The 27118-nt window shown below is 48.1% G+C and overlaps 1 protein-coding gene across 4 annotated transcripts in view; it reads right to left on the bottom strand.

Moving 5' to 3' along the window:
- Positions 1-1151: 1151 nt before the first annotated feature.
- The window catches only part of BACE2 (beta-secretase 2), a 91516-nt gene continuing 65549 nt past the window's right edge, over positions 1152-27118 (bottom strand). For 3 of the 4 annotated variants that reach the window (XM_060640497.3, XM_060640498.2, XM_060640499.1), the window contains exons 8-9: positions 24390-24558; positions 1152-1642 (exon numbers count right to left, since the gene is read on the bottom strand). In XM_060640497.3, coding sequence (XP_060496480.1) covers positions 1389-1642; positions 24390-24558 — 423 coding nt within the window. In that variant the 3' untranslated portion in view covers positions 1152-1388. The remainder of the gene's footprint in view (positions 1643-24389; positions 24559-27118) is intronic. The other variant, XM_060640501.3, reaches the window with a different exon arrangement.

Raw genomic sequence — 27118 nt, forward strand, 5'->3', positions numbered from 1 at the left:
TGGCTTTGAGCTGTGAACGCTTCTAACTACATCTGATCACAGCAGGCTGACTACAGAGCATGAAGGATTTCTTTCTTTTTTTTTTTTTTTTTTTGGCGAAGAAATTAGTTTATCAAATAAATGATAGCAAGAGGGAGGTTCCCCAAATAAAGATCGCACTGCACACCCACCTCGTCGCCGGAGACCGAACACGCCGAAGGAGAGCAGCGCGCAGGTCACGGATTTGTTCTCGCGGGTTCAGATGGCTACACTGGAGTCTAGGGGTTCTGCAGATGCGGACACATGGTCTGGAAGCACGGGAAAAGCCGAAGTTCCTTCAAGTCCTCCGCACATCTTGTGTCTTCCTTCCCCCTGAGTGTTGGTCACCAGGATGGGCATTCGGCCATTTCCCTACCTTCCTAAAAGGTAATAACCCAACCTACCTTCAGAGATCTGGAAAAAACAAACAACCAAGCTGGCGAAATAGGATCTGTTTTTCTCACCCAAACCCCACGTGTTAATTTTAAGTACGAGTACGCCTGTGGGATGATGGCCAGCTGGGTGACAGAACAGCACCTGTCACTCTCACCCAGCGGGGATGATGATTCTTCCAGCCGAGGGCAACAAGGGCAGCAAGCAAGCTGCCTGCGGCCCCCACCCGGGCACGGGGGGCCCCGGGCAAAGTCTCAGCCGAGGTAGCTTCTTATTTTCAGACCCACGGTACTACACAAGTACGAGCACAAAAGAGGAGGCTTCCCTTGATGGACAATACGCTTCCCGTCTTCAGAAGAGGCTGGTGAAGACCGTGGAGGGATGTTCTTCTCCCGGAGGATTCGCGCTCCCATTCAGACCACAGAGAGACCCAGAAAAGGGTTCTGTTTCCAACTCCGAAGCGGGCAGGATGGTCATATCATCAGGCCCCAGGTTGCTCCTCCTGCCGCCATATTGCAAGGCTCCCGTACACTCTGATCCAGGTTGAGGCCTGGCGCAAAATACCCTTCCATGCAATTAATATGAAAAGCTTCCCATCAGCTAGGAGGAGTTACGAACCATACGTACTCCCTTCTCCAGAGACGGGAGGAAGGGGAGAATGAGCCAAAGCGGGTCTTGGCCGCACACTTAGCCAGTCTGGCATAACCAGTCACAGAAAGCCTGAAGCCCAATTCACTCTGTTTTGGTTTAGAATGAGGTGTTTTTTATTATAATTTTTCTTGGAAGTGAGGGAGAAGAAGGAAGCTTTAAAATCAAGAATCAAAATACAGTGAATCTGGAAGGCATCTGGGAGCAGAACAGATTTAAGACTAGTGGTTACAGGAAGGAACCCTGCCTTATGACCCCGGCTGCTGCACCTGAAACGGAATTCTCCTAACAGAGAGTTCAAGGTCGCGCACGAGCTCGGACCCTGCTCTTCATTTCCAGCGATGCCGGACGAGCGAGGACTCGTCATTGACAACCTCGGGGTCCGGGGGCAGGCGCCGACACCGGAAAGGAAGTAGCAGCAGGACGATCAGGGTAAGAAGGATGATTCCACACACGCTCATGAGAGTGTAGGAGACAATCCACAAAATGGGCTCGTTCAAAGGCAGGGCGGGGACGCAGTTGCTGGCTATGTCGTCTGTTGAGAAAGGCCCAGAAATCTCAGACACTGGAGCACCGGCAATTTCTGGGGAGACAGAAAGGGGGAAAATCCACAGCTGTGAGGGGCGCAGCCCGTCTCCGCCGTGTAACGAGAGAGAGAACGCCTGCTCTGTGAGACCGCGGCCTCACGGGTCAGGAGCCAGTGGCTCAGGCAGGGGACCTCTGCGTCAGCACATTGTCACGGCGTTCAGTGCCCGCACCGGAGCACGGCACGTCCCGCGGTCTGCAGGTGCTGCACCCACGTGGGGGAGAGCGATGGGCAGAAGGGCACATCCAGAAGCCTCGGGGGCCCCGGCGAGGCCTGGCAGGGCCGCGGGGCCCGGCGGGCGAGGGTGCATCGCCCAGCGCCTGGGGAGGACGACCGAGACGGGGCGGCCGGGAGGGGAGGAGGGGAAGAAGTAGGGAGGACAGTGGTATCCACGGCGAGGAGCTCGGCAGAGCCTGCCCGAAGCTCGGGGATGTCCCCGGTGCAGTCCACCTGACTTCATGCCGCCTTCACGTCAGCCTGCCCCACACTCCCGCTGGGCTCCAAGACCAGCCGGCCAGACCGGCCTGCCCAAGAGAGTCTTCCCTGCCCCGCGTCCCCCCTGCAGCATGTGAAGGGCCCAGAATCAGGAACGGTATGTGAGTGCAACACTGAATTCGCACGACGTCAGGAGGGTTCGTTCGTTCGTTCGTTCGTTCGTTCCTTCCTTCCTCCCTCCCTCCCTTCCTTCCTCCCTTCCTCCCTCCCTTCCTTTTTCTTTTTTCTTTCTTTTTTTTTTTTTAAGTAGGCTTCATGCCCAGGGAGCCCACCCAGGTGGGCTCAGTCAGTTAAGCGACCAACTTTGGCTCAGGTCATGATCTCACGGCTCGTGAGTTCAAGCCCCGCGTCAGACCCTGTGCTGACAGCTCGGAGCCTGGAGCCTGCTTCGGATTCTGTCGCTCTCTGCCCATCCCCCGCTCGCTCGCGCACGCTCTCTCTCAAAAAATAATATAAACATTAAAAAAATTTTAGGGGCGCCTGGGTGGCTCAGCCGGTTAAGCGTCCGACTTCGGCTCAGGTCATGATCTCACGGTCCGTGAGTTCGAGCCCTGCGTCAGGCTCTGTGCTCACAGCTCGGAGCCTGGAGCCTGCTTCGGATTCGGTGTCTCTCTCTCTCTCTGACCCTCCCCTGCTCATGCTCTGTCTCTGTCTCAAAAATAAACGAACATTTAAAAAAAAAATTTTTTTTTAATTAAAACAAATTGTAGACTCCATGCCCAGAGCAGAGCCCAACACGGGGCTTAAACCCATGACCCTGAGATCAAGACCTGAGCTGAGATCAAGAGTCAGATGCTTAATGGACCGAGGTACTCAGGCGCCCCGGAGAGGATTTCTCAAAGCAAGCCTGGGGGTTATCAGTACTTCATTTCTCTACCATCAGATTTATCTGCCCCTTTCAGAAGCACAGAATTTATGTGGCACTTTATGTTTTACTTGGAAAAAAAGAAAGGTCTTGCCACCCACTTCACCCATGTTTAATCGCAGAGATGCATATTGAGGCCCCAAAAAACACTGTCACTAAGCATTTGATTTTTCTGTAACTGGAAGCCTCAAGACCCTAAGGTCTGCCACATAACATCTTTTTTTGGTGAGGAAAGAAAAAGTCAAACTAACAATGGAATGATGGCCTTAGAAGAAGGGTTTAAAATGGGGGAAGAAACAGACGTGATTGGAACATTTTCCTGCTCATGGGGATTGTGTGTGTGTGTGTGTGTGTGTGTGTGTGTGTGTGTGGACTGACAGCGTCCTCTGAGTCAGCTGGAAGAGTGCAGCAAGGGACCAGAGCCTGTGTGTACCCAGGAACACAGGGGCGCTGGCCTCCTGTCCGTCCAGACAGCAGGTGCCGCGGCTGTGGTCACCGTTTAAACAACAAACTCTTTGGCCATTTATATTTCTATTATAATTTCTGCCTTTTTCTCCTGAGCCGTAAGAATCCTTCATGTAGCAGAAACAAGTGGCAAGTGCCTTTCCAGAGCAGGTCCTCTGTCTTTTAAAAAGCGTGTTTACTTTATAAATTGGGGCTTAGCGCAGGTACCAAAACCAGCACCAGTGCAGAATGTGAGGCGACGAAAATCACCTAAAACCACTTTTGCTTCAAGATGGAGTAAGAGGGGCCGCATTTACCCCCCCACACACCTGAAACAACTAAAATACTGGACAAAATACGTGATGAAACAAAGATTCTGAAGATATTGCAAACTGCGCAAGGAGCCTAAGTCCCGACGGATAGAGGAAAGTGGCCTTGAGAACGTTTCTGGGTTGTGGTGCAGGGAGGGGGACACGGGCAGAGGTGGGCAGCCTTCTGGGCGGGGGCGGGGCAGGGCTGGGAGGTCCAGGCAGGACTGAGGGGAGGGGCAGGGCAGAGGGGCAGGGCTGCGGGGACAGGGCAGGGCTGGGAAGCAGGGCAGAAGGGCAGGGCTGGGGGTGGGGGGCAAGGCAGGGCTGGGGACTGCTGGGGTTCACAAGGGCAGTGAAGGGCAGGAGGCAGCTGTAGACAGAAATTCCACACACCTCCAGAGGGCCCCCGCTGAGCCTTCAGCAGAGAGCTGACAAAATTGAGCGGAGGGCCCAAGATCCACTTGAAAGGCCTAGAAGGAACAGGGCTTGGAGCTCCCGTGCAGAGCTGACTACTGTATCTACCGCCAACCGCTTTCTGTCTACGCCGTGTCCCAGTGGAAAAAAACCCAAACCCAACTCGCAGGGCATGAGTCAGAGTACTAAGGGTCTCTCCTCCATCACGGGGAAAGGAACCATAGACTGCACAGCGCTCTGGTCTGATCTTAGAGGCTTAAAAGCAACACGGGCCACGGGCGCCTGGGTGGCTCAGTGGGTTGAGCGTCCCACTCTTGGTTTCAGCCCAGGTCATGATCTTGTAACCGCTTTTCTAAAACGCGGGGATCGCGTTATGGCAGATGGAACCCACGATCAGGGCTGACAGCAGTCCTGGCACCTGGTTGATTAGGTCGAGAATGAAACCAAAGGAGTCTGGCTACCCGGGAGGGGCTCCTCCGCAGGAGGCCCGTTTAGACAAACATCCAACATATCCGGAGGCAGTTTATCAGCCTGATTAGTAGCCAAACACATTCTGCAAGAGGCCCTGAGATCGGGAGCCTACTTTAGGGCCATTCACAGCTGGACGCAGGGTACCTCAGTCTACCTGTTCTGTTTCCTGCAGAAGAGAGGACTTCAGTAGTCAGTAGGGGACTCTGATGAAAAATAGTAAAGGCAGAATTCCATCATGGTCCAAGCCACGTTCCGACACATATATAGTCCTTACAGACCACTTCCTAGGAAACAGTCCTTGGCTGGGTTTTAAGTCGGTCGGGTCCTAGTTTCGGCCGGCTCCCAGTGGAGGTCCCAGAGCCAGAAGCAGCCAGACCAGGGATGTGGAGGGGATCACATCAGACCAATGAGGAGGAAATCTCTTACGGCAGTCGTGAAGGTTGGCAGCCGTCCTGGTGACTTAGGTGGCCGTCCCGTGCCCAAGACAGACAACGTCGTACAAGGACAGGAATAAAGAGAGGGCATCCAGCTCCTGGGTCTTACTACCAAATCGGCCGGGGTCCTAACTTCCAGCCAAAGGGCGGGCTTTGTCCTCCCCGTGGAGCAGCCCTGGACTAGAGGATTACAGCCCGAGCGATTGACATCAAAGTGTTCCATTAGGACCAAACTTCTCAAAAAGCCCCTGAAATGAGAGTAAAGGAAGAAGAGAGAGGACTCACTTGGTTCACACCGAGGCGCAGAGCCCAGAGGATGGAAAGACTCACAGCCCCACGTAAGGGCACCGAAACGATGAAATTACGGAGTGGGGTTCGTGAGCAAACGGCTAAGAAAGAATTCTTGCGACGTCTCTGGTGCAAAAGGTGATTTTCTTCCAGCTCGGGGACAGGACCCGGGGGCAGAAAGAGCTACACCGGGCTTGTGAGGAGTGAGTGGCCATATACTTCTAAGTTAGTGGGGGTGAGGGGCGGCGTAAGTCTCTAAGGAACTTGGAAGCTAGGATTTCAGGACCTTGAGGGGCTCGCTGCTGCTAAGATGAGGTTACCTTCGGTCTTTGATAAAACAAAAACACCAAGGCAGTAAGGCAGCCAGGAGCTCCCTGAGCAAGGTCACACTCAGCACGTGTCAGTGTCAGCGGGCTGCGAGCTGTAAGGAGATTTAACTTCAGCTACATTTCTCTTGCCTTTGTTTCCCTCATCAATCTCGGGGTTCCCGAGATCAAGCCCCAGGCTATCAACACAGAGCCTGCTTGGGATTCTCTCTCCCTTTCTCTCTGCCCCTCCCCTGCTCCCGCTCTATTTTTTTTTTTAATTTTTTTTTTTTAACGTTTATTTATTTTTGAGACAGGGAGAGACACAGCATGAACAGGGGAGGGTCAGAGAGAGGGAGACACAGAATATGAAGCAGGCTCCAGGCTCTGAGCTGTCAGCACAGAGCCCGACGCGGGGCTAGAACTCGCGGACTGCAAGATCATGACCTGAGCCGAAGTCGGCTGCCTAACCGACTGAGCCACCCAGGTGCCCCTCCCGCTGTATTTTCTAAAATTAAAAAAATAAGCATTAAGGGAAAAAAAAAAAAAAAAGCAAGACAAGGCAGGACTCTAACTTAAATGTGACCCAGGAACAGATCTCAAGCATATTTGCAGGAATACAGGAGTATTCAGCACTGTTTTGGATACCTGGAGCCAATTTTAACATGCTGGGGCTTAAGTCACCAACAGGCAATTCTCACACCCCAGCTGGGTGTCCACGAATTCAACTCAATTCTGACACTGTCTACCCGGAAGCAGCATCAGATCCCACAGGTGAAGGGCTCAGTCCTACAAAGCTGTCCCCCAACCCCCGACCTTCAGACATCAGTTAAAAGCCCAGGTTGTTACCTATGCTTCTGACTGATGAACTACAGACCGGAGGTACCAACCACCCCCACCTTGAGCTTCATTCATTTGCTAGAGAGGCTCAGGGAACTCAGAGAGACTGGGTACTTACTGAATTACTGGTTTACTAGAAAAGGACAAAACTCAGGGGCAGCCAGATGGAAGAGGTGGCCAGGGCGAGGTGTGGGGGGAGGGGGAGGAGCCTCCGTGCCTGCAGGTGCCGCTCTCACCATATTTCCACACATCCACCTGCCCCGAACCCTCTCCTTTTGGATTTTCATAGTGGGTTCGCTGCACAGACCTGATGGATGAAGTCACTGGCCAGTGGAGATGGCTTCGGTGACCAGCCCCTCCCTCCCTGCAGGCCAGGGGGAGGGACGGGAAGTTCCAACACTAATCACAGGCCAGCCCCACCCTTCGATGCTTTCCAAAGTCACCTCACTAACATAACAAAAGACAACACTCCTCGTTGGAAATTCCCAGGGTTTTAAGGAGCTCTGTGCCAGAAATGGAGGCAAATACCAAACACATATTTCTTGTAACCTGTAACATCACAAGCATCCAACAAGGTGGAATTCACAATGTCTGGCCTCCAATAAAAAAAAAAAAAAAGAAAAAATCACCAAGTGTGCAAAGGAGCAGGAAAACACAATTCATAATTCACACAGAAGTAGAAAAACGCAGTTCATACCAAGGGGGGAAAGAATCAATCCTATGAAACTTGGCAAAGGAATGACACCCATGGTGGAATTCGTAGACAGGATATTGAAACAGCTACTATAACTGCGTTCCACTCAGGACGCTGGAGGGAATATCGGGCGTGAATAGAGACACAATAGCTATAATCACGTCAGACGTGTTAAACAGACAGACAGCAGCTATAAGACCTAAGTCAAATTTCTAGAGATGAAAACCGCAATGTGCAAGAGGAGAAATGCACTGCATGATATTAATGGAATATGTATCCGCAGGAGAAAAAGACCAGTCAACTCGACAACTTGACACTAACCATGAAACACAGAGAGGGCAAAATCCTGAAAACATAAACAGAGAACGTCGGTAAACTGTAGGGCCACACTCAGAGGACCCAGATGAGGGGAGGGATGGGAGGCAGAAAACATATCTGAAACAATGATACCCCAAACCTTTCCAAACTTCAAGGAACCAGCAAGGTCACAGATCCAAGAGGCTCAGAGATCCCCAAGCATAAGAAGCACGAAGCAGATTACACCAGTGAACTGCTGAAAACCGGTGACAAAGGGAAAATCTTAAAAGCATACAGAGCAAAACGAAACATTCTGTACAAAGGAACAAACAGAATTAGAGCGACTTTCATGTCAGGAGTAACACAAGCGACAAGACTGTGCGGTGACAGCTTTCAAGTGCCGGAAGGGAAAACCTTGTCAATCTAGAATTCTGTACCAAGCAACAGGGTCTTTCCAAGTGAAGATAAAGATGTTTTCTGACATACACCAGCTGCAAGAATTTATCACAAGAAGAGACACGCACAGCCTTAAGAAAGAAGGAAATTCTGGGACACCTGGGTGGCTCAGTCAGTTAAGCATCCTAACTCTTGACTTCAGCTCAGGTCATGATCTCAGGGTCATGAGAACTGAGCCCCCGCATCAGGCTCTGCACTAGCAGCAAGGAGCCTGCTTGGAATTCTCTCTCTTCCTCTCTCTCTCTCTCTCTCTGCCTGTCCCTGGCTCTCTCTCTCAAAATAAACTTCACACACACACACACACACACACACACACACACGGATAAACCTGGAGGACATTATGTTAAGTGACATAAGCCAGACAGAGAATCTGGCTGGATCTCACCTACACGTGGAATCTAAAATAGTTCAACTCAGCAGCAGAGAGTAGAATTGTGGGGGTAGATCTTAAGTGAAGGAAGGAAGGAAAGAAAGAAGAAAGGAAGAAAAGAGAAGAGAAAAGAGAAGAAGAAAAGAAGGAAGGAGGGAGGAAGAGAAGGAAAGGAAAGGAAGGGAAGGGAGGGGAGGGGAGGGGAGGGGAGGGGAGGGGAGCAGAGGGGAGCGGAGGGGAGGAGAGGAGAGGAGAGGAGAGGAGAGGAGAGGAGAGGAGAGGAGAGGAAAGGAGAGGAAAGGAGAGGAAAGGAAAGGAAAGGAAAGGAAAGGAAAGGAAAGGAAAGGAAAGGAAAGGAAAGGAAAGGAAGAAGGAAGGAAGGAGGGAGGGAGGAAAAAGGAAAGGGAAGGGAAGGGAAGGAAAGGAAGGAGGCAGTACCTTTGTGAGGTAGGTGATGGATATGTTAGCTTCCAGGGATCATTCCACAACATACACATCTATCAAAGCATCAAGGTGTATACCTTAAATGCATATAGCTTTCATCTGTCAATTATATCTCAATAAAGCTGACCAAAAAAAGGAAGAAACCATCACAGGCAACTGCACCAAAACCACGGCAAAGCCAGCCCTTCGAGCAGAAATCGGTGATGTCGGATGGAAACTGGGATCCACACAAAGGGAAGACGAGCCCAGACTCGGTGACCACACGGGCAATTATAACGTCTCTCCTTTTCATTTTAAACACTGAAGAAGATAACTGGCTGAAAGCAAAAATAACACCAGTGTAGGGGGCGGTTTCTAACACATGCCTAAGTAAAACGTGTGACAGCAACATCGGGGGACAGGATGGCGAGAGACCATGCAAGAACACTCTAGGTCCCTTTCCTACCCGAAGCGGTCCCCTGTGTCAATCAAAGCCGCAGGCTACGAACCCTGTGGCAACCACCACCACACAACAGCCACAGCTCATAAACTCGCCGAGATCAAGAGAAACAAAAATATTCAATCCAAAGGCAGCAGAAAAAGGCGGGGAAGGGAGAGAAGAGGCCAACAGAAAACAGGTAGCAACGCGGGAACAGCATTCATTCCCACATGAATCATCACATTAAATATAATCTAAGCCGGGGGTCGGCAAACACTTCTGGGAAGGATCGGATAGCAAATGTGTTAGGGATTTTGGGGCCGCCTAGGATTCCTGTCCCCTTCTGTCCTGATTATTTTCACACCCCTTTAAAAATGTAAAACCGGGTGCCCGGGTGGCTCAGTCAGTGAAGCGTCCGACTTCGGCTCAGGTCACGATCTCACGGTCCGTGGGTTCAAGCCCTGCGTCGGGCTCTGTGCTGACAGCTCGGAGCCTGGAGCCTGCTTCGGATTCTGTGTCTCCCTGTCTCTCTCTCTGACCCTCCCCCGTTCATGCTCTGTCTCTGTCTCAAAAATAAATAAAACATTAAAAAAATAAAAAAATAAATTAAAAAAATGTAAAACCATCTTCAGAGGTCGTAGAAAAGACCTCCACCCGCCAGATCCGGCCTGCAGGCTGCCATCTGCCAACCTCGGGTCTCAACGCCCCAGCGACAACGCAGACACCGTGGAATTAGATATGAAGCAAGACCCGACTACTCGCGACCCGTAAGAAGCCCACTTTAAATACAAACACTCAAATACGTTGCAAGTCACAGGGTGGAAAAAAGACGGGTCAGGCTAACGGTAATCAAGAGAAATGCAGTGGCCGTGTCAGTTATCAGACGCCACAGACTCAGAGCAAAGAGGACTGCCAGGGACGAAGGCACTCATTTCCAAAGGGTTCAGGTTCAACGCACCAACAGGGCACAGCCATACTAAGGGTTTACACGCCTCCTAAGAATTTTGAAATGTAGGAAACAAGAATAAGGAACCTGCAGAAGTTTAGGGAGACCCGCCCTTACATTCTCAGCAAGAGCGGAAGCGGGCAGGAAGTGAGTGCGGGTAGAGGCCACCCCAGCAGCACGACCCGCAAGCTTGACGCAAGCTTGACGTCACTGGCAATTACTCCGCCCACGCAGCGAATATTTTTTTTAATTTTTTTTAACATCTATTTATTTTTGAGAGAGAGGCAGAGAGCGAGCAGGGGAAGGACAGAGAGAGAGAGAGGGAGACACAGAATCCGAAGCAGGCTCCAGGCTCTGAGCCATCAGCACAGAGCCCGATGCAGGGCCCGAACCCAGGAACCGCGAGATCATGACCCGAGCTGAGGTCGGACGCTCAACCGAGCTGAGGTCGGACGCTCAACCGAGGGAGCCACCCAGGCGCCCCGAATATACCTTGCTTTCGAGAGCACATTTAACCAACACAGGCTACATTCTGGGCCACGAAACAAGTTTCAAGACATTGAAAAGAATTCAGTTCAGGGGCGCTTGGGTGGCTCAGTGGGTTAAACGTCTGACTTCAGCTCAGGTCATGATCTCACGGTTGGTGAGTTCGAGCCCCGCGTCGGAGCCTGCTTCCGATTCTGTGTCTCCCTTGCTCTCTGCCCCTCCCCCACTCATGCTCTGTCTCAAAAATAAAAACACTTAAGAAAGTTTTTTTAATAAAAAAAAAAAAAAAAGAAAGAAAAGAATTCAGTTCATACTGTGTTCTCTGACCACAGTGGAATTAAGTAAGAAGTCAGAAACAGAGGGGCGCCTGGGTGGCTCTGGCAGTTAAGTGTCCAACTCTTGACTTTGGCTCACTCGTCACGATCTCACAGTTCGTGAGTTCAAGCCCCACACGGGGCTCTGCTTGGGATTCTGTCTCTCTCTCTGCCCCTGCCCCGCTTGCGCTCTCTCTCTCTCTCTCTCTCTCTCTGTCTGAAAATAAGCCTAAAAAATTAAAGAAAGAAAAATCAAAAGAACGGGGCAGTCAAAAAAGTATGTCAACGAACAGCACACATGATATGATTTCACTTAGGTTAAAAGAGAAAACCAAACAACAACAAAACCAAAACCAAGCCCAGATCTCCTAGGTATTTTATCTGTAAAATGGGAGATGGCAATGGTACCCACAAATCAGTCTTAGTGAATGGGGACCAAGCTAATAGAAGGCACTTAGTACCTGGGGTAAGGGCAGTGCTTCCTAAGCACCACGTGTTAATATCTTGTTATTTTAAATCTTTCATCAAGATCATATACATTTTTCATTTATACACAGATACAATAAAAATACATAAAAACCCTCAACCAACTCCTATTTTCTGCCATGTACACGTATTCCTTTTTTTAATCAAAAAACATTTTTTTCAGTTTTTGGAAAAACAGCCCCAATGTAAGGCTGCCAGTCAAAATGTATCATCTGGAAACAGATGCATCCTCACGTATTCCAAGCAGCTGCTTCCCGTTAAAAGTCGGGCGCCCCTCTGGCTCAGTCAGTCTGGAAGAGACTGCAGCTCTTGATCTCGAGGTTGTGAGCTGGAGCCCCACGCTACGTATGGAGATTACTTACGTAAGTCCATTTTTTGTTTTTAAATGAAGGGACGGGGCACCAGGGTGACGCGGTCGGTTAAGGGTCTGATTCTGGATTTCCGCTCAGGTCACGATCTCATGATTCATGAGTTCAAGGCACACATCAGGCTCCGTGCTGACAGCTCGGAACCTGCTTGGGTGTCTGTCTCTCTCTCTCTCTCTCTCCCCCCCCACTCTCTGTTCCTCCCCCACTCGTGCTCTCTCACTCAAAATAAATAAATAAACTTTAAAGTAGTTTACAAAAATTAAGGGAGAGTTGATTTAAAATTACTTCTGGAGGGCATTTTCCATTCACTGGATGATCTGTACATTTCTTATATATACTAATTATTCTATGACCATGGAATAGATTTTAATTTTTTGTACCGAAATTATGAGGCCATCCTACGTACTGGTTAAGAGCATGGACCCTGGGGTCAGACTTCTGGGGTTCAAATCCTACTTCCCACGTATGAGCTGTGTCACCTTATACAACTTCCTTAACTTCTTTGCCCCTCAGTTTCCTTATCTGTAAAATGGGAGATGGCAATGGTACCCACAAATCACAGTCTTAGTGAATGGGGACCAAGCTAATGGAAGGCACTTAGTACAGTGCCTGGGGTAAGGGCAGTGCTTCCTAAGCACCACGTGTTAATATCTTGTTATTTTAAATCTTTCATCAATGTCTTGGGTTAAAATTGTAACTATGTGTTTTCTCGGTTCTATCTTCCAGAAGACCCAGTTGATAATGAGCACCTGAGGAAGATCCATCAACTTACCAACTATAAAAATTATCATGGCTGGGGTCTTTTCTGCCACGGCATGTAAAATAAAGTGATGGTACCGAGACGCCTTTCGAGCAGCCGTGGTTCACTTGAAGAACATTCTGGAGCTCCAGGACAGGCATTCTAGACCCAGGGCCATTTTGTGCTGCAACTACACGAAAACCTCTTACAAACTACCCCAGGCCTCGGTGTTCTTTTGAGACTGCATGATTCATGTCTTTGGGGCCCCTTGGCTTTGCAATCCTTTGATTATATTCTAAGTAGACGGCAGAGGCCTCGCTCTGAAACTCTGTTCTTAACAGCTAACTTTCCTATTTTTAAACATGAATATGTACCAGATGATCCACTTTCAACCTGCACAAGGAAATTCACAGCGAAACGACTGCCACAATCCATGGTACGTCTCAAGTTGTAAAAGCTCAACTCTATACAGCTCTTGGGTGTTAAATGTCTCAATCTATAAAAAGACATGAGTGGTATTTCAGAAGCTTTGGATACATTAAGAGAGATCTGTCAATCTTAACGCTCTGTTATCCTTCTAGCTCTAGGACACTTGGCCCAGCCAACACAGAGGCATCTGAAAGCGCACCGGCCTTGAACGTCCGTCTGTCTGTCTGCTGCTGACTTGTGAGACTATCTGTACACTGAAGCCCCAGGCAGGCCAGCACTATGACACGCGGTGACCACCGCCGTATTTATCCGGCTCCGATCTGAGACCAGAATAGTGATTCTTTGTAGGGGTTGGGGGGGGGGGGGTGAGGCGAGGAGAGGCAGGGCAGCACAAGAGAAGCATCTGTGGATCTTTTTCCAAAATAACCATCACCCTCCCACCTACCACCATTCTGATACACCCTGGCTGAAAAAGGAGGGGAGGGTGTGGGCCATCCTGTATTTTAAAAAGCTCCCCGGCAAAGTCCTCAAAGAGCTCCCACTCGCTGCTCTCCTTCCCACCCTGTCCCAACCCTTAGAGACAAGCCGAATCCCATGGCGGAGTGTGGTGTGACAAACACCAATTGTTACGGAAACCCAATAAAAGACATCAAGAGAAAAGGGAAGCTCCCAAAGGTTTGGGCTCCATCAAGTGCTAGCTGGCACCGAGAGAGAACGTCCTCCTCCTCCCACACAGAGAAAAGATGATAAACTCATATTTTTAAATATGTAGATGAGCCCGGAAATAGGTGCTAGGACTGGGGATCCAAAGCCCAGGGACAGGGGTGCGGAGGGGGATGGGAAAAAGACTTGACCCCGGCACCACGGAGGGGGCTGGTAGAGGCTGGCTCGCTGGGGGAGGGAGCCGGGAAATTTCTGCCAACCAGGAAGCCGGACTCTGCCCGAGGTCTGGGGGCCAGAAGGGCAAGGAAGAACCTCCTGTGAGAAGCAGAGCTTCCCTGCCACCGCCTGGAGCAGGGCTGGCATCGAAATTTACACAGCTTGGTGTAGAAATCCTGAAGTGCTCATCGCCTCACACTCAGCAGAAACAAATGCAAAATTGGTTTATGGCAACATTTTTACAACCCAAGGTGCACTGAACTCTCTCCAAAGGGAAAAAAAAAAAAAAGCTTTCCCACTAAAGATAAGCTCACAACAAGTAGTTGCAAACCAAGTGAGAAGAAAATCTGCCACGAGAGAACAGCAGACACAAAACCAAAGAGATCAGCTCTCCGTAAACGATAGGAAAACAGAATATGCTGGAGATTACACAATAGCGGTGTTTAAAAACTCACTAAAATACTACCAAGGCTTTTTAATCAGGCTGATTGAAAGGTTCATAAAGGAAAATAAAATTGAGAAAGAACAGCGGGGGGAGAGGGGGTGCGCCTGGGTGGCTCAGTCAGTTAAGCGTCTGATGCTTGATTTCGATTCAGGTCATGATCTCACCGTTCACGAGATCAAGCCCCTCATCCAGCTATCGGCGTGGAACTTGTTTGGGATTCTCGGTCGCCCTCTCTGCCCCTTCCCCACTCATGCATGTGTGAGCACATGCGCACACACTCTCTCCTGCTCTCTCAAGAGCAATAAATTTAAAAAAAAAAAATACTGTAAGATATATCGATTGAACAGAATAGAAAATCCAGACATACAGACCTATCTCCCCAAATACTTACTGGAATTTGTTATGTGATAACATTCAAATCAGTGAAGAAAATGTGGATTATTTGGAAAAACGTCATAGGAACATGGGATAATCATATGGGGGGGAGGTTTAATCCATACATACTATGTCAAGGTAAATCAAACATAGAAGTACTTGTACAAATCACGAAATAATTTCAATAAACAAGGTCATTTAAAATGTGGCTTTAAACCTAAGGGCCTTAAAGGAAAAGACTGACATATTTAAATACATGAAAGCATTTCTTCAATAAAATCCATTATCAGGGGCGCCTGGGTGGCTCAGTCGGTTAAGCGGCCAACTTCGGCTCAGGTCATGATCTCGCGGTCCGTGAGTTCGAGCCCCGCGTCGGGCTCTGTGCTGACAGCTCAGAGCCTGGAGCCTGTTTCGGATTCTGTGTCTCCCTCTCTCTCTGCCCCTCCCCCGTTCATGCTCTGTCTCTCTGTCTCAAAAATAAATAAACGTTAAAAAAAATTTTTTTAAAAATCCATTATAAGCAAAGTTTCTAAATAATGTAGAATTGAAATATGGATTATAGCTTTTTTTCCCTCCAAATAGCTAATTACTCCATTACACCACAGAGATTCTACAAATCAATAGAAAACAACTAAAAACCCGACAGGAAAGAAAAGGGGAAAGGATATGAGTGCCTAGTTCACAGAAAATGAGAAACAAATGCCCTAGACATTTACTTATAAAAATAAACTCCACCTCGCGCATACAAAGTCATACAAATTAAAAACTACACTGAGATAACCTTCATCCATCAGACTGGCAAAATTCCCAAAGGGGTGACAACACCTTGTTGGTGACGCTGACTGGAGAGTCAGGCCACAGTATACGTTGCTAGACAAACGGTACAGCCAACGCAGAAAAGAGCACAACCTCCTTAGAAGGCGATGTGACGATACCCATCAAGATGACAAAATCTTAGGGCACCTGGGGGGCTCAGTTGGCTGAGCGACTGACTTCGGCTCAGGTCACGATCTCACAGTTCGTGAGCTCGAGCCCTACCTGTATCGGGCTTGCTGCTGACAGGGCAAAGGCTGCTTCAGATCCTCCGCCCCCCCGCCCTCTCTCCCCCTCCCCTGCCTGCACACTCTCTCAAAAATAAACAAACATTAGAAAGAAAAGATTCTTATATGTTTATACCCTTTAACCCAGCAATTGTACTTTCATATGTGAGAATAAACACAGACAAATGGCATCCACTGCAACACTGTCTATAACAACAGGAGACTGGAAACAACTTCAATGTATCCATAAGGAATTGTTAAATGAATTAGAGAAGAGCGACAGAAGATTATGAGGCTCAAACAATAATGGGGAGAGGGGGCGCCTGGATGGCCCACTCGGTTAAGTGTCCGACTTCGGCTCAGGTCATGATCTCGCGGTTCAAGAGTTCGAGCCCTGCATCGAGCTCTCTGCTGTCAGTGCAAAACCCACTTTGGATCCCCTGTCCCCCTCTCTCACTGCCCCTCCCCTGCTGGTTCTCTCTCTCTCTCAAAATAAATAAACTTAAGAAAATAATGAGGGAACACTTGAAGTCTTTATAATTGCCTCTAACAGAGCGGGGCGCTATCTAACGCATTGTGATTTGAACACGATCTGGCCGTTTTCAAAAATTAAATAAAATAATGGAGATAAAGGGAATACAAGTCACAACAATATTTACAGAACAAAATTTACAGAGAAGTAAACGTGTCTATTTGAAAAAGTACACAGTGGAATTGCCAGAAATGAAAAATACAGTCGATGTAATTAAAAGCTCACTGAATAGTTTAAGTGGTCGACTGAACACAGTTGAAGAGAGAACTAGGGCACTACGGGATGTATCTGCGGAAAACCACACAGAATACAGCAAAGGTAAAGAGAAGAAAGTATGAGTGAGAGGTCAAGGGACATGGAGGAAATAAGGAGAAATCTCGAAATTTATCTCAGGAGATCCAAAAGAAGGAACTAGTAAAAATGGCTGTGAGGTAATAGTGAAGGAGGCACGAGCTGAGAATTCTCTAGGATTGGTGATAAAAAACACGAATGCTTCGATTCAGAGAGCACAATGAGTCTTGAGCAAGATGAAAAACCATCTATACCTACATACATCATGGTGAAACTCCAGAAGACTAAAAAGTTAACCTAAGTCTGAACAGCAAGCAGAGGAAACAGATGACCCCTTTTGGTACCACAACTGAAAGTGACTTTTCATCAGCAGTAATGTTGGCCAGAAGATGTTGAAATACCATCTTCAAAACACTAAGGGAAAAACGGTCACCCTAGAATTACACACATAGTTAAATTATGAGTCAAGAATTGGGGATGAATGAGGGGCATCTGGGTGGCTCAATTGGTTGAGCATCCAACGTTGGCTCAGGTCGTGATCTCACGGTTTTTGAGTTCGAGCCCCACATAGGGCTCTGTGCTGACAGCTCAGAGCCTGGAGCCTGCTTCGGGTTCTGTGTCTCCCTCTCTCTCTGCACCTGCCCTGTTCATGCTCTGTGTGTGTCTCTCTCTCAAAAGTAAATATTAAAAAAAATTTTTTTTAATTTTTATTTATTTTTGGAGGAGAGAGAGAAACAGAGCACGAGCGGGGGAGGAGCAGAGAGAGAGGGAGACACAGAATCAGAAGCAGACTCCAGGCTCTGAGCTGTCAGCACAGAGCCCAACATGGGGCTTGAACCCACAAACTGTGAGATCATGACCTGAGCCAAAGTCGGACGCTCAACCGACTGAGCCACCCAGGCGCCCCCTAGAAATTTTTTTTAACTTGGGGGAAAAATGAAATTTAAAAGAAATCCTAAATTACATTCTTCAGCATAAGGAAAACTGCTGTGTCATAATGTTTATCCATTTTCCTTTGTTGAGCTTTGAACAGTTTTTAGTTTGATGAAAATGGCGGTTTTATGTAACAATGTAATTAGTGAATGATGTGCTTTAGTTTGTTTTATGAATAAAGCTGCTTCTGGTCAGGTCTTTGGGTGGAAAGACACATTCATTTCCTCACTGCATCTACCTAAGAGTGCCGTTGCTGAGTCATAGAGTAGGAATATGTTTAACATTAGCAGAAAATGTCAAACCGTTTTTCCATTCATACTAAACAATTTCAGCAAAGTGAGAATCCCTTAACGGAGGATTAGAAGGGAACTCCAAGAGCCTACTCCATGCACCAGACTATAGGACTGCTCTCACAAAAAATCCAAGTGACTAACAACTATTTTAAAAGGAGAATTTTAGCAACGTGACTGGATAGAAGATTAATATACAAACAAACCCTGTGTTGCCCGTATACCAATCAAAATAGGTATCTAAGCAAGAGGTATATGCATAAGAACTTCTTGAAGAAAACTGCAAAAACTCTGTAGGATATAATAGAAGACCTAAACAAGTAAGACTTAGCACATTCAGGAGGAGAAGACTTGTATAATAAAGATTTGATTTTGGGGGCGCCTGGGTGGCTCAGCCAGTGAAGCATCTGACTTCTGCTCAGGTCATGATCTCGTGGTTCGTGAGTTCGAGACCCGCGTCGGGCTCTCTGCTCACAGCTCAGAGCCTGGAGCCTGCTTCAGATTCTGCCCCTCCCCTGCTCGCACTCTTGTCTCTCTCTCTCTCTCTCTCTCTCAAAAATAAATAAACATTAAAAAGTAAATAAAGATTTGATTTCTTCTCAAGTTAATCTGTACATCCAGTGCACTTGCAATCAAAATCCCAATAAGGTTCTTCAGAGATCTTGACAAGCTGAACAAAAGGACAAAAGTAGCCAGGACCATCTAAAGAAGAATAAGGAGAAGAGGTGAGCCCCTGCTGGATATTAGGTCTTATTATAACTACAGATATTAAACTATATGTTATACCACAGGGGCAGGCAGCTACACCAGTGGGATAAAAGAGAATGTTCAGAAATAAGAGATCCAGGGGCACCTGGGGAGCTCAGTTGGTGGAGCGTAAGACTCTTGGTTTCGGCTCAGGTCATGATCTCACAGTTCGTGGGTTCAAGCCCTGAGTTCAGCTCCACACTGACAGCACAGAGCCTGCACAGAATCTCTCTCTCTCTCTCTCTCTCTCTCTGCCCCTCTCCCTCTCCCACTTGTGCTCTCTCTCAAAATAAATAAACTTAAAATAAAAAAAAATAATAGATCCAGATTTATACTGGGTCTTGGTATACAACAAAGATGCTATTAAAATTATTTAATTATTTAACTTGAATCCAAACCAAGCCAAGTTTATAGAAATGTGAGGTTAAATGAACATGTTAAATGATACCATTAGTAAAAATCCAGACAAATATAAATATATCCTACAAAATAACTGGCTTTTGGGAAAAAAAAAAAAAAAAAAGAACAGCTAAGAATACCATTTTGGGGGTAACTGAGGAAATCTGAATATGGCCTAGATACTACACAATATTACAATGTAAATATTGTTAGTTTTTTAGGAGTCATAATGGTATTATGGTTATATATGAGCCTGTCCTTATTTTTAAGAGATATTTGTGGATGAGGTATTATGGAGTAAAGTATTTAGGAGCAAAATGTCATGATATCTGCAACCTATTTGCAAATGGCTCAAACAAAAACTACATATACACATATACTAATATATATCAAAATATAAAAATTATTAAATCTAGATAGTGTGTATTTAGGATGTCATTATTTTTAGTCTTTTCTGTATATTAAAATTTTTTATAAAATATTGAAAATATCAGAGGAGAAAATATATTCCATAAATGGTACTGAGAAAATTGAATGCCCTTATAAAAATCAGATTCCTACTTCACATTATGAGAAAATGGGGGGGAGGGGAAGTATACAGTATCTTTAGAAAAAAAATCTCTATTTTCTTAGATTAAAGAAAAATTTCTTAAATAAGGTACAGAGTAAAAGCCGTAAAGAAGAGATTGGTACATTTTATTTCCCTAAATGTCGATAAATGTAAGTGAAAGCTAATAAAAACAAGTAAGAGAAATCCAGAGACTAGCAGATATTTACCACACATTAGCCCCCCAGAATTAATGGATCAACTATTAAGACTGTGTAGCCATCAATAAAAAAGATGGTAGAAAAATGTCCATGGGGCGCCTGGGGGGCTCAGTCAGTTGAGCGTCCGACTTCGGCTCAGGTCACGATCTCGCGGTTCGTGAGTTCGAGCCCCGCGTCGGGCTCTGGGCTGATGGCTCAGAGCCTGGAGCCTGCTTCCGATTCTGTGTCTCCCTCTCTCTCTGCCCCTCCCCCGTTCATGCTCTGTCTCTCTCTGTCCCAAAAATAAATAAACGTTAAAAAAAATTTAAAAAAAAAGAAAAATGTCCATAAGCTATTAGAAAAATTCACCATAAGAGAGAAAGCTCAGACACCCCGAAAACATCCAAAGCTGCATCATCTCAGAAGTAATCAAACTGTGACACTATTTCACACATATAGATTGGCAAAAAGCGAAAACAAAAATAAAACAAATAGAATAGTTTGAGGAAATGAAAACTCCTGTAGAATCCTGATGGTCCAGCTACCTTGAGGACAAAGCCAACAGCAGCCAGTAACTCCAAAGACTGACATACCAAACCATCTAGAAATTCCATTTTCAGAAGATCTCATTCACAGGCAGAAAGATGTTCGCTGCAGTAGTGTTTATAACTGCAAATATTAGAAACGATCCAGATGTTAATCAAGGCAGGACTGGGTAAATAATCTGGGTATATTCATACAAGAGGATACTATTCAGCAGTCAAAATGGGTGATCTCCCATCAACACGGAAAATCTAGTAAATGTAATGCTGACCGATAAAGCAGGTGGACAAAAGATATATATTATTATATACAGTATTGTGTAGCATTCACATACATTTCATTTTATTATTTTTCAATAATTGTTTCCTTAAATTTTTTTAATGTTTATTTATTTTTGAGAGAGAGAGAGAGAGAGAGAGAGTGTGAGTAGGAGAGGGGCAGATTGAGAGGGAGACACAGAATCCGAAGCAGGCTCCAGGCTCCGAGCTGTCAGCGCAGAGCCCCACGTGGGGCTTGAACCCACAGACCGCGAGATCATGACCTGAGCCGAAGTCTGACGCTTAACTGACTGAGCCACCCAGGCGCCCCCGTATACATTTTAAAACACCAAAAACCCACCACCAACCAACCTATGTTGGTTGTTATATGGTACTTATTTACAGGTATAGGGGAGACAGCTTCTAAGGTGACGCCGACGATCCCCGCTCCCCGGTGTTTACGCTTGTGTAATCCCCCTCCCACAGTGCACCAGGGTTGTGCTGTGCAACCAACAGAATAGGGCGGAAGCGACAGTATGCCCTTTCAAAATTGGTTGGAAAAAGACTGTGGCTTCTGTCTTGGTTGCTCTATTGCCCTTCTACTCCCTGCGATCGCTTGCTCCCGGGTGACCAGACGACTGTCCTAAGTGTGCTCGGGGAAGCCTGGTGTGAGGTCCAAACGGCAAGTAAGGTCCGGTTGGCAAGGTCCAACCACAGGAGTGAGCTTCCAAGAGTCCCCTCCAGCCTCACGAGAGACCCTAGACCACGAGAGACCCTAGACCAGAACCACCAGATAAGCCACTCCTCGGCTGCTGACCTTCAGCACCTGCACAAGGTCATCAAGTACTGCTAAACTGGGGGCTAAGTTGTTACCAAGCAAGAGATGATGAATGCAAGGTACTCATACCTGTGTAGTGAAATGTTACGTGCGTAGTAATTATAAGAACGTACACCGGTTTCAAGCTAAAGGGTAATTCTCGGGAAGGCAGTGGGGTGGGGCTCTAACTCCATTTACTTTGTTTCCATGACAAATTTTTGAAGAAAATACGACAAAAACGTTAGCATTTGTTAAATCTGGGTGTTCCAAAAGTGTGTACAAAGCACATGATTTCCTGTGACTTAAATCATTTTCTTTGTTATTTAAAGCAGGTTATGAATTAAAAATAAACACTTCTAGAAAGAGAAAAAAAAAGCGGTGTCTCTCTTCCATTTATTACAGCGCCACAGACCACTGTCTGGCTCCTAATTGCAGCTTGGAGGGAAGGAATTACTTTAATGGCTAAACGGTTTGCACGGGAGAGGAGACATAGCTTCGTGTATTCCCATGGCTGGTGAAATCAAATGTTTAAGTACCAAAACCCTAAATATATATTTTTTAAATAGTAACAGAAAAACTTCTTTAAGCACACCTACCAAAGGATTCATGCTGAAACACAGGAACGAATGTTGCTTTGCCTGGAGACGCTTCATACTAAACTATTTCCAACGGCAATTCACTTAGGAGACACGGTGATTCCGCTCCCTGCGGTATTAAGTGGACGATACACGGCTGTTGCCATAGTAGCCTCTACTTTAATGGTATTTAACAAGAGAACAGAAATTGTGAGGCAAATTGCTTTCGTTCTTAGTTCTCTGGGTTATAAGCAGTAAAACATTCAGGGGCGCCTGGGTGGCTCCGTCAGTGAAGCGTCCGACTTCGGCTCAGGTCACGATCTCACGGTTCGTGAGTTCGAGCCCCGCGTCGGGCTCTGTGCTGACGGCGCGGAGCCTGGAGCCCGCTTCGGACTCTGTGTCTCTTTCTGTCTCTGTCCCTCCCCCACTTGTGCTCTCTCTGTCTCTCAAAAATAAATAAATGTAAAAAAAAAAAAGTAAAAAAAAAAAAAGAATATTCACATCCAGGAGACAGAGTAGCATCTCAGATTATACACTCCCAGGTAGTGCCCAGAGAAAGGTCTCCCCCAGGGATACCTCACAGGCTAAAAACAGTTAATGCGCTCTCAGAGATAAACATTATCTCAAGGACTCTGAGCCTGCTCACCAATAAAGTCAGAGGAATCTGCGTTAACGTTTAAGAAGGTATTTGCAACAAATATGTACGTGGTGTTGGGCATTTTCTTTTTTTTTCTTATGTTTTATTTTTGAGAGAGAGAGAGAGCAAGCGGGGAAGAGAGACGAGGGCAGGGGGGCGGACAGAAAATCCAAAGCGGGCTCCATGCTGAGAGCAGAGAGCCCACTGCGGGGCTCGAACTCACAAAGCATGAGATCATGACCGGAGCCGAGGTCGGACGCTTAACCGACTGAGCCACCCAGGTGCCCCAGGGTGGTTTTTTTTTTAGACAGCACATGAGTAGGGCCAATATTCCAGATGTAAGTTCTCCTTTCACTATTTCTCTTCACCCACTCTCCAAATTGTTTTATGTTACCCTTCGAGAACGCCAATGTGTCTAAACGAGGCTGTGATGCACCGTGACGCATCGCTGACCTGCCTTCTTAACCAGGATCCCAATGTTACGACCACGATTTGGGTAGCAAGTAAGAACTGAAACCTCCCTCTCCGGAATAGATCAGCGGAGATGGTTCGACACTCTCCCCCAAATTCTCCCGTTGGTTTTAGATCCCAGGGAAGGTCTGGTCAGGGTCGAAGCCACCAGCACAGTTAGTCAGCCTTCCTGCCCATCCTGTTGCTACGTCTAGTGCCTAAGGATGCTTTCATCTAACCCACACACCTCCACCCCTGCACTGCATGGTAGTCTTGTATTTCACCCCAGCCTCTAATTTTCTTCGGTTCCACCTCCCTGTTGCCCACTCTTTGGCTGCCTCACGTCTGCTTAGTTTTTTTCCTCTCCCTTGGCATGTTACCCACCAACTCTGAATCCAAAGTGCCAGGATTTGTGAGTTCCCTGGAATCCTACCCAGAAGCACCGTGGCACCCGGCCACTGCCTGCTCATGCGCTCTCCATGCGTCTGGGCGATTCCATCCGAAGCCACGTCCAGCCCTGGCCTTTTCCACACCAGCCTGGGCTACTGCTAGACGTACTCGACCCCCCGCCCCCACCCCGCTAAACCACGCGCTGTGCGGACACCCCATTCTAGCAAATTGTTCATCTACAGACATTCTCGAGTTTGGGGGGATTACCCACCCATCATCTTTCCTGTCCTCTCCTCGTTTCTCTGAACACCTGCCCCACTCTCTCAAGCTCAGCTCTGCAGAGCCACGCTGCTGACTCACCCTCAAACCAGCTCTCCAAAAGAATTCTAGGAGAAAAACACGCTCCTTGATCTCATTATTTTAGGATTTCAAGAAATAGCAATGATAGGCATTGACTTATTTCACAACGAAGATTTCTTGGAGGGAAAGAAAAACACACAGCTTACCCATGAATCTGCTTTATTTATTTTGATTTCACTGTCAAAAACCCTGTAATTCATCCCCAAGGCCGCGTATGTTTATTCTATGGTATGAGATACCCTTTTTTTTAATGTTTATTTATTTTTGAAAGAGAAAGAGCGAGAGTGGTGGGGGGGGGGGGGGCAGAGAGCGGGGGAGACACAGAATGTGAAACAGGCTCCAGGCTCTGAGCTGTCAGCACAGGGCCCGACGCGGGGCTCGAACCCACGAACCGTGAGATCATGACCGGAGCCGAAGTTGGAATCTCAACTGACTGAGCCAGCCAGGCGCCCCTTTGAGATACCATTCTAAATTTAACCGGAGAGACAACTATCACGCTAACATTTACAAGCACTCCCCATGTGTCAAGCACAGGACTAAACGTCTTACGTGGATTGTCTCGCTTACCCCTCTCCACAATCCTACCGTACGTCTTACTGATAAGACCGATCAGTGACGACAGGCCCGCACCGAACAATTCAGTAGCAACTGACACGCTACCAAGAATCGCTTCCAATAAAGCGCTCCGGTTAGGGTCCTCTGCCCAACGCATGCGTCGCTTACCTGCACAGGGGCTTGCTGCAAAGCCCACCCTCTTCCGAGCTCTGTCAAAGACCACGTAGAAGCCCTCCATCACGGTAGCACCGATCACCAGCGCGTTGGTGGAAGGTGAAATGCCGAATCGGTAACATTCATAGTTCAGGCCAGCCCCCATCATGGGCTGGATGTAAAGCTACATAAGAGGACAGAGCAAACAAACAAGGAGGGGCATGAATCGGGCAGCGTCGCGGAGCTGTCGAGGTCACGCCGCGTTCGGGACCCCCGCCCCCGCCTCCCAGGTGCTGTGGGGAGGTACACGGTGGGGTGGGGTGGGGAGGGGTGCGGGGGACATCACCCTGCCCTCCAGAAGCTGCGAGCACAAGCGTGGCGATAAGCATCGCTGAAAGGGACGAAGGCTCCACCTGTAACTCCACGGGGGCGCCACGGGGGCGCCACGGTGATGTCCTTCCGGCCAGCCAACCAGCCAGCTCTTACTGACAGAGCACTTGGCATGGCTTAGATACTGCCTCAGGGCCAGCACCACAGGGCTGAAGGACACCCCGTGCCTGCCCCCTTGAAGCTCCCCGTCTACGGAGGAGGCAGGAGGTAAATGTGGAGTCGGGGGGAACCGCTCCGACAGGCCCCTCCACGGCAATGTCGCCCAGCGAACTCTCCCCCTCAGACCTCTTCCTTCGCTTGGCTTCTGAGAAAGGGTTCTCTCCTCTTCCTCCCAGCTCACTGGCCGCTAATTTCTTCACTGCAAGCATCGGAGAACTCCAGGGCTCTGGCCTCTCCTTCTGGCTGTCCCCCCGGGTGACCCATGTGGCCCCGTGACCCTAAGCACACCCCTGGGCTCTATGCTGACCCCCGAATCTTGACCTCCAGGCAGATCTCTGCTGCCGTAGCCACACTCTTATGTCTTCCTGCCCATTCGCCACTCAACCGGCATCTCAAATCTAATATTAAAAAAACTGAACTGGGAACATTTCCCCCAAATGTGCCTTTTGTTTAAGGTCTTCTGTCTCAGTAAATCCGTGATTCACCCAGTTACTCAGGCCCTACAACACCGGGCCAGGATCTCTTTCCCTACATAGCAGGCCTTCCTCTGAAATGGAATCCGAATGCAATCATCGCTCCCATCCCCATGGCTACCGCCCAGTCTGGACCATCGGCATCATCTTCTCTCCCGAGCAACAGCAAAGGCTCCTAACTGGCCTAGGACACTGTCCTTGTCATCCTCTGCCAAAGGGAGCTTCCAAGGAGGCAGCAAGGCAGAAGCAGGAGGATCTATTCCCTCAGTCAAAGAGAGAGAAGCCGTCAGAGTCAGAGAGAAGATATAGCACGCCTCGTGGAAGAAGGGTCTGTCATGGCTGAGGGCCATTTCTCGCAGGGGCTGTGAAGTTCAATAAACACAAACATGGCCCTTGAGGTCCTTGGGGGGGGGCGGGCAGGGCACGGAGGGGTGGGGCACCAGTTCCAGAGGAAATGAGTCAAAACTTAAAACAATCAGAGAGCAAATCATCCTTGCATCAGTAAGAAGGCTCCCTTTGTTCTTTTAACAGCAAAGTATTCAAATGCAGGCAACCAGAGAATACAGTGGCTTAGTAACACAAAATACCAAACATTTGGAAAATAAAGCGTAAGATTACAACAGAAGTAGGAAGAAGGACCTTCTTGTGAGTACTGACCGGCCCTAAAGGGCAAAAGCAGGAGGAAAGATTTGGAGGGAAAGGTCTCGAGCCCAGGGCTTTGTTGCCAGAAGGAGTGTGTGTGGGGGGGGGGAGGTATTTTCAGAGGGTGCAGCAGGGAGGGGCTGTCCCAAGGAAGGAATGGTTTGCCTCCCGGCTACACCCCTACAGCAGGAGGCAGGACAGAGCACCAGCCACAAGGAGTGACTACACGAGAGCAGGAAAGGAAACCAGAAGTCAGGCTGCAGAGAGAGGATCTGATCAAACGGACCCCTGAGGAAGAGGAACATCACTGCCCCGGTCAGTGCAGAGAAGGCGAGAGGGAGGGCGGCTGCAAGGCAGGGAGGCGAGCAAGGACATCGCCTGCTAGACAGGGAGCGGCTGCTGCGTCCAGGAAACAGCCTTGCCCTTAGAACCCTGCCCGACTGGTCTGTCTGTCTCCAAGCCCTCCTTCAAGACAAGGACCCATTCATTCCGTTCCTCACTGTATCCTGGTGCCTAGGCTTCTAGGGTACGACAGGCACACAGGAGGACCTCAGGAGGTGTGTGCTACGTTGAGTGAGAGGGGCTAAGCATCATCAACACCAAATGGAAAGCACGACTTCCCAGGATCAACTTAAATTAGGCAAAGGCAGGGGACAGATACACTTACCTGCCGTCACAGCACCTTCACCTAAGGTTCTGTAAGCAAGCCCTAGGAAAGTACACGAACACGCACACACACACTCCCCCAACTGATTCTATAATAAAACCCAATCAATCATCACGTTGTCCTGTAACAGACGCTACCGATACAAAAACACGCAGACTGAATCTGGGATCTTTTACTCTTCCTGCGCGTCTCCCGGACGACTTCCAGTAAAGGTTCCAGACTGTAGATGCTGGAACATGCTAGGAGAGCTGCAGTATTGCTAGATCTCAGAATAAACTGTCTGCCTCACGCGAAAATAGCACCCATAGACCAATCAGGGGTAGACTGGCATTATTTACATTTTTAGGGTTCTGGGGAAAAGAAAACCAGAATTCGCCTGTGGGCTGGGGTTGGGGGCCGCTTTTGAAAACTGG

This window comes from Panthera onca, chromosome C2 (genome assembly GCF_046562875.1).
Source record: "Panthera onca isolate mPanOnc1 chromosome C2, mPanOnc1 haplotype 2, whole genome shotgun sequence".
NCBI lineage: Eukaryota > Metazoa > Chordata > Mammalia > Carnivora > Felidae > Panthera > Panthera onca.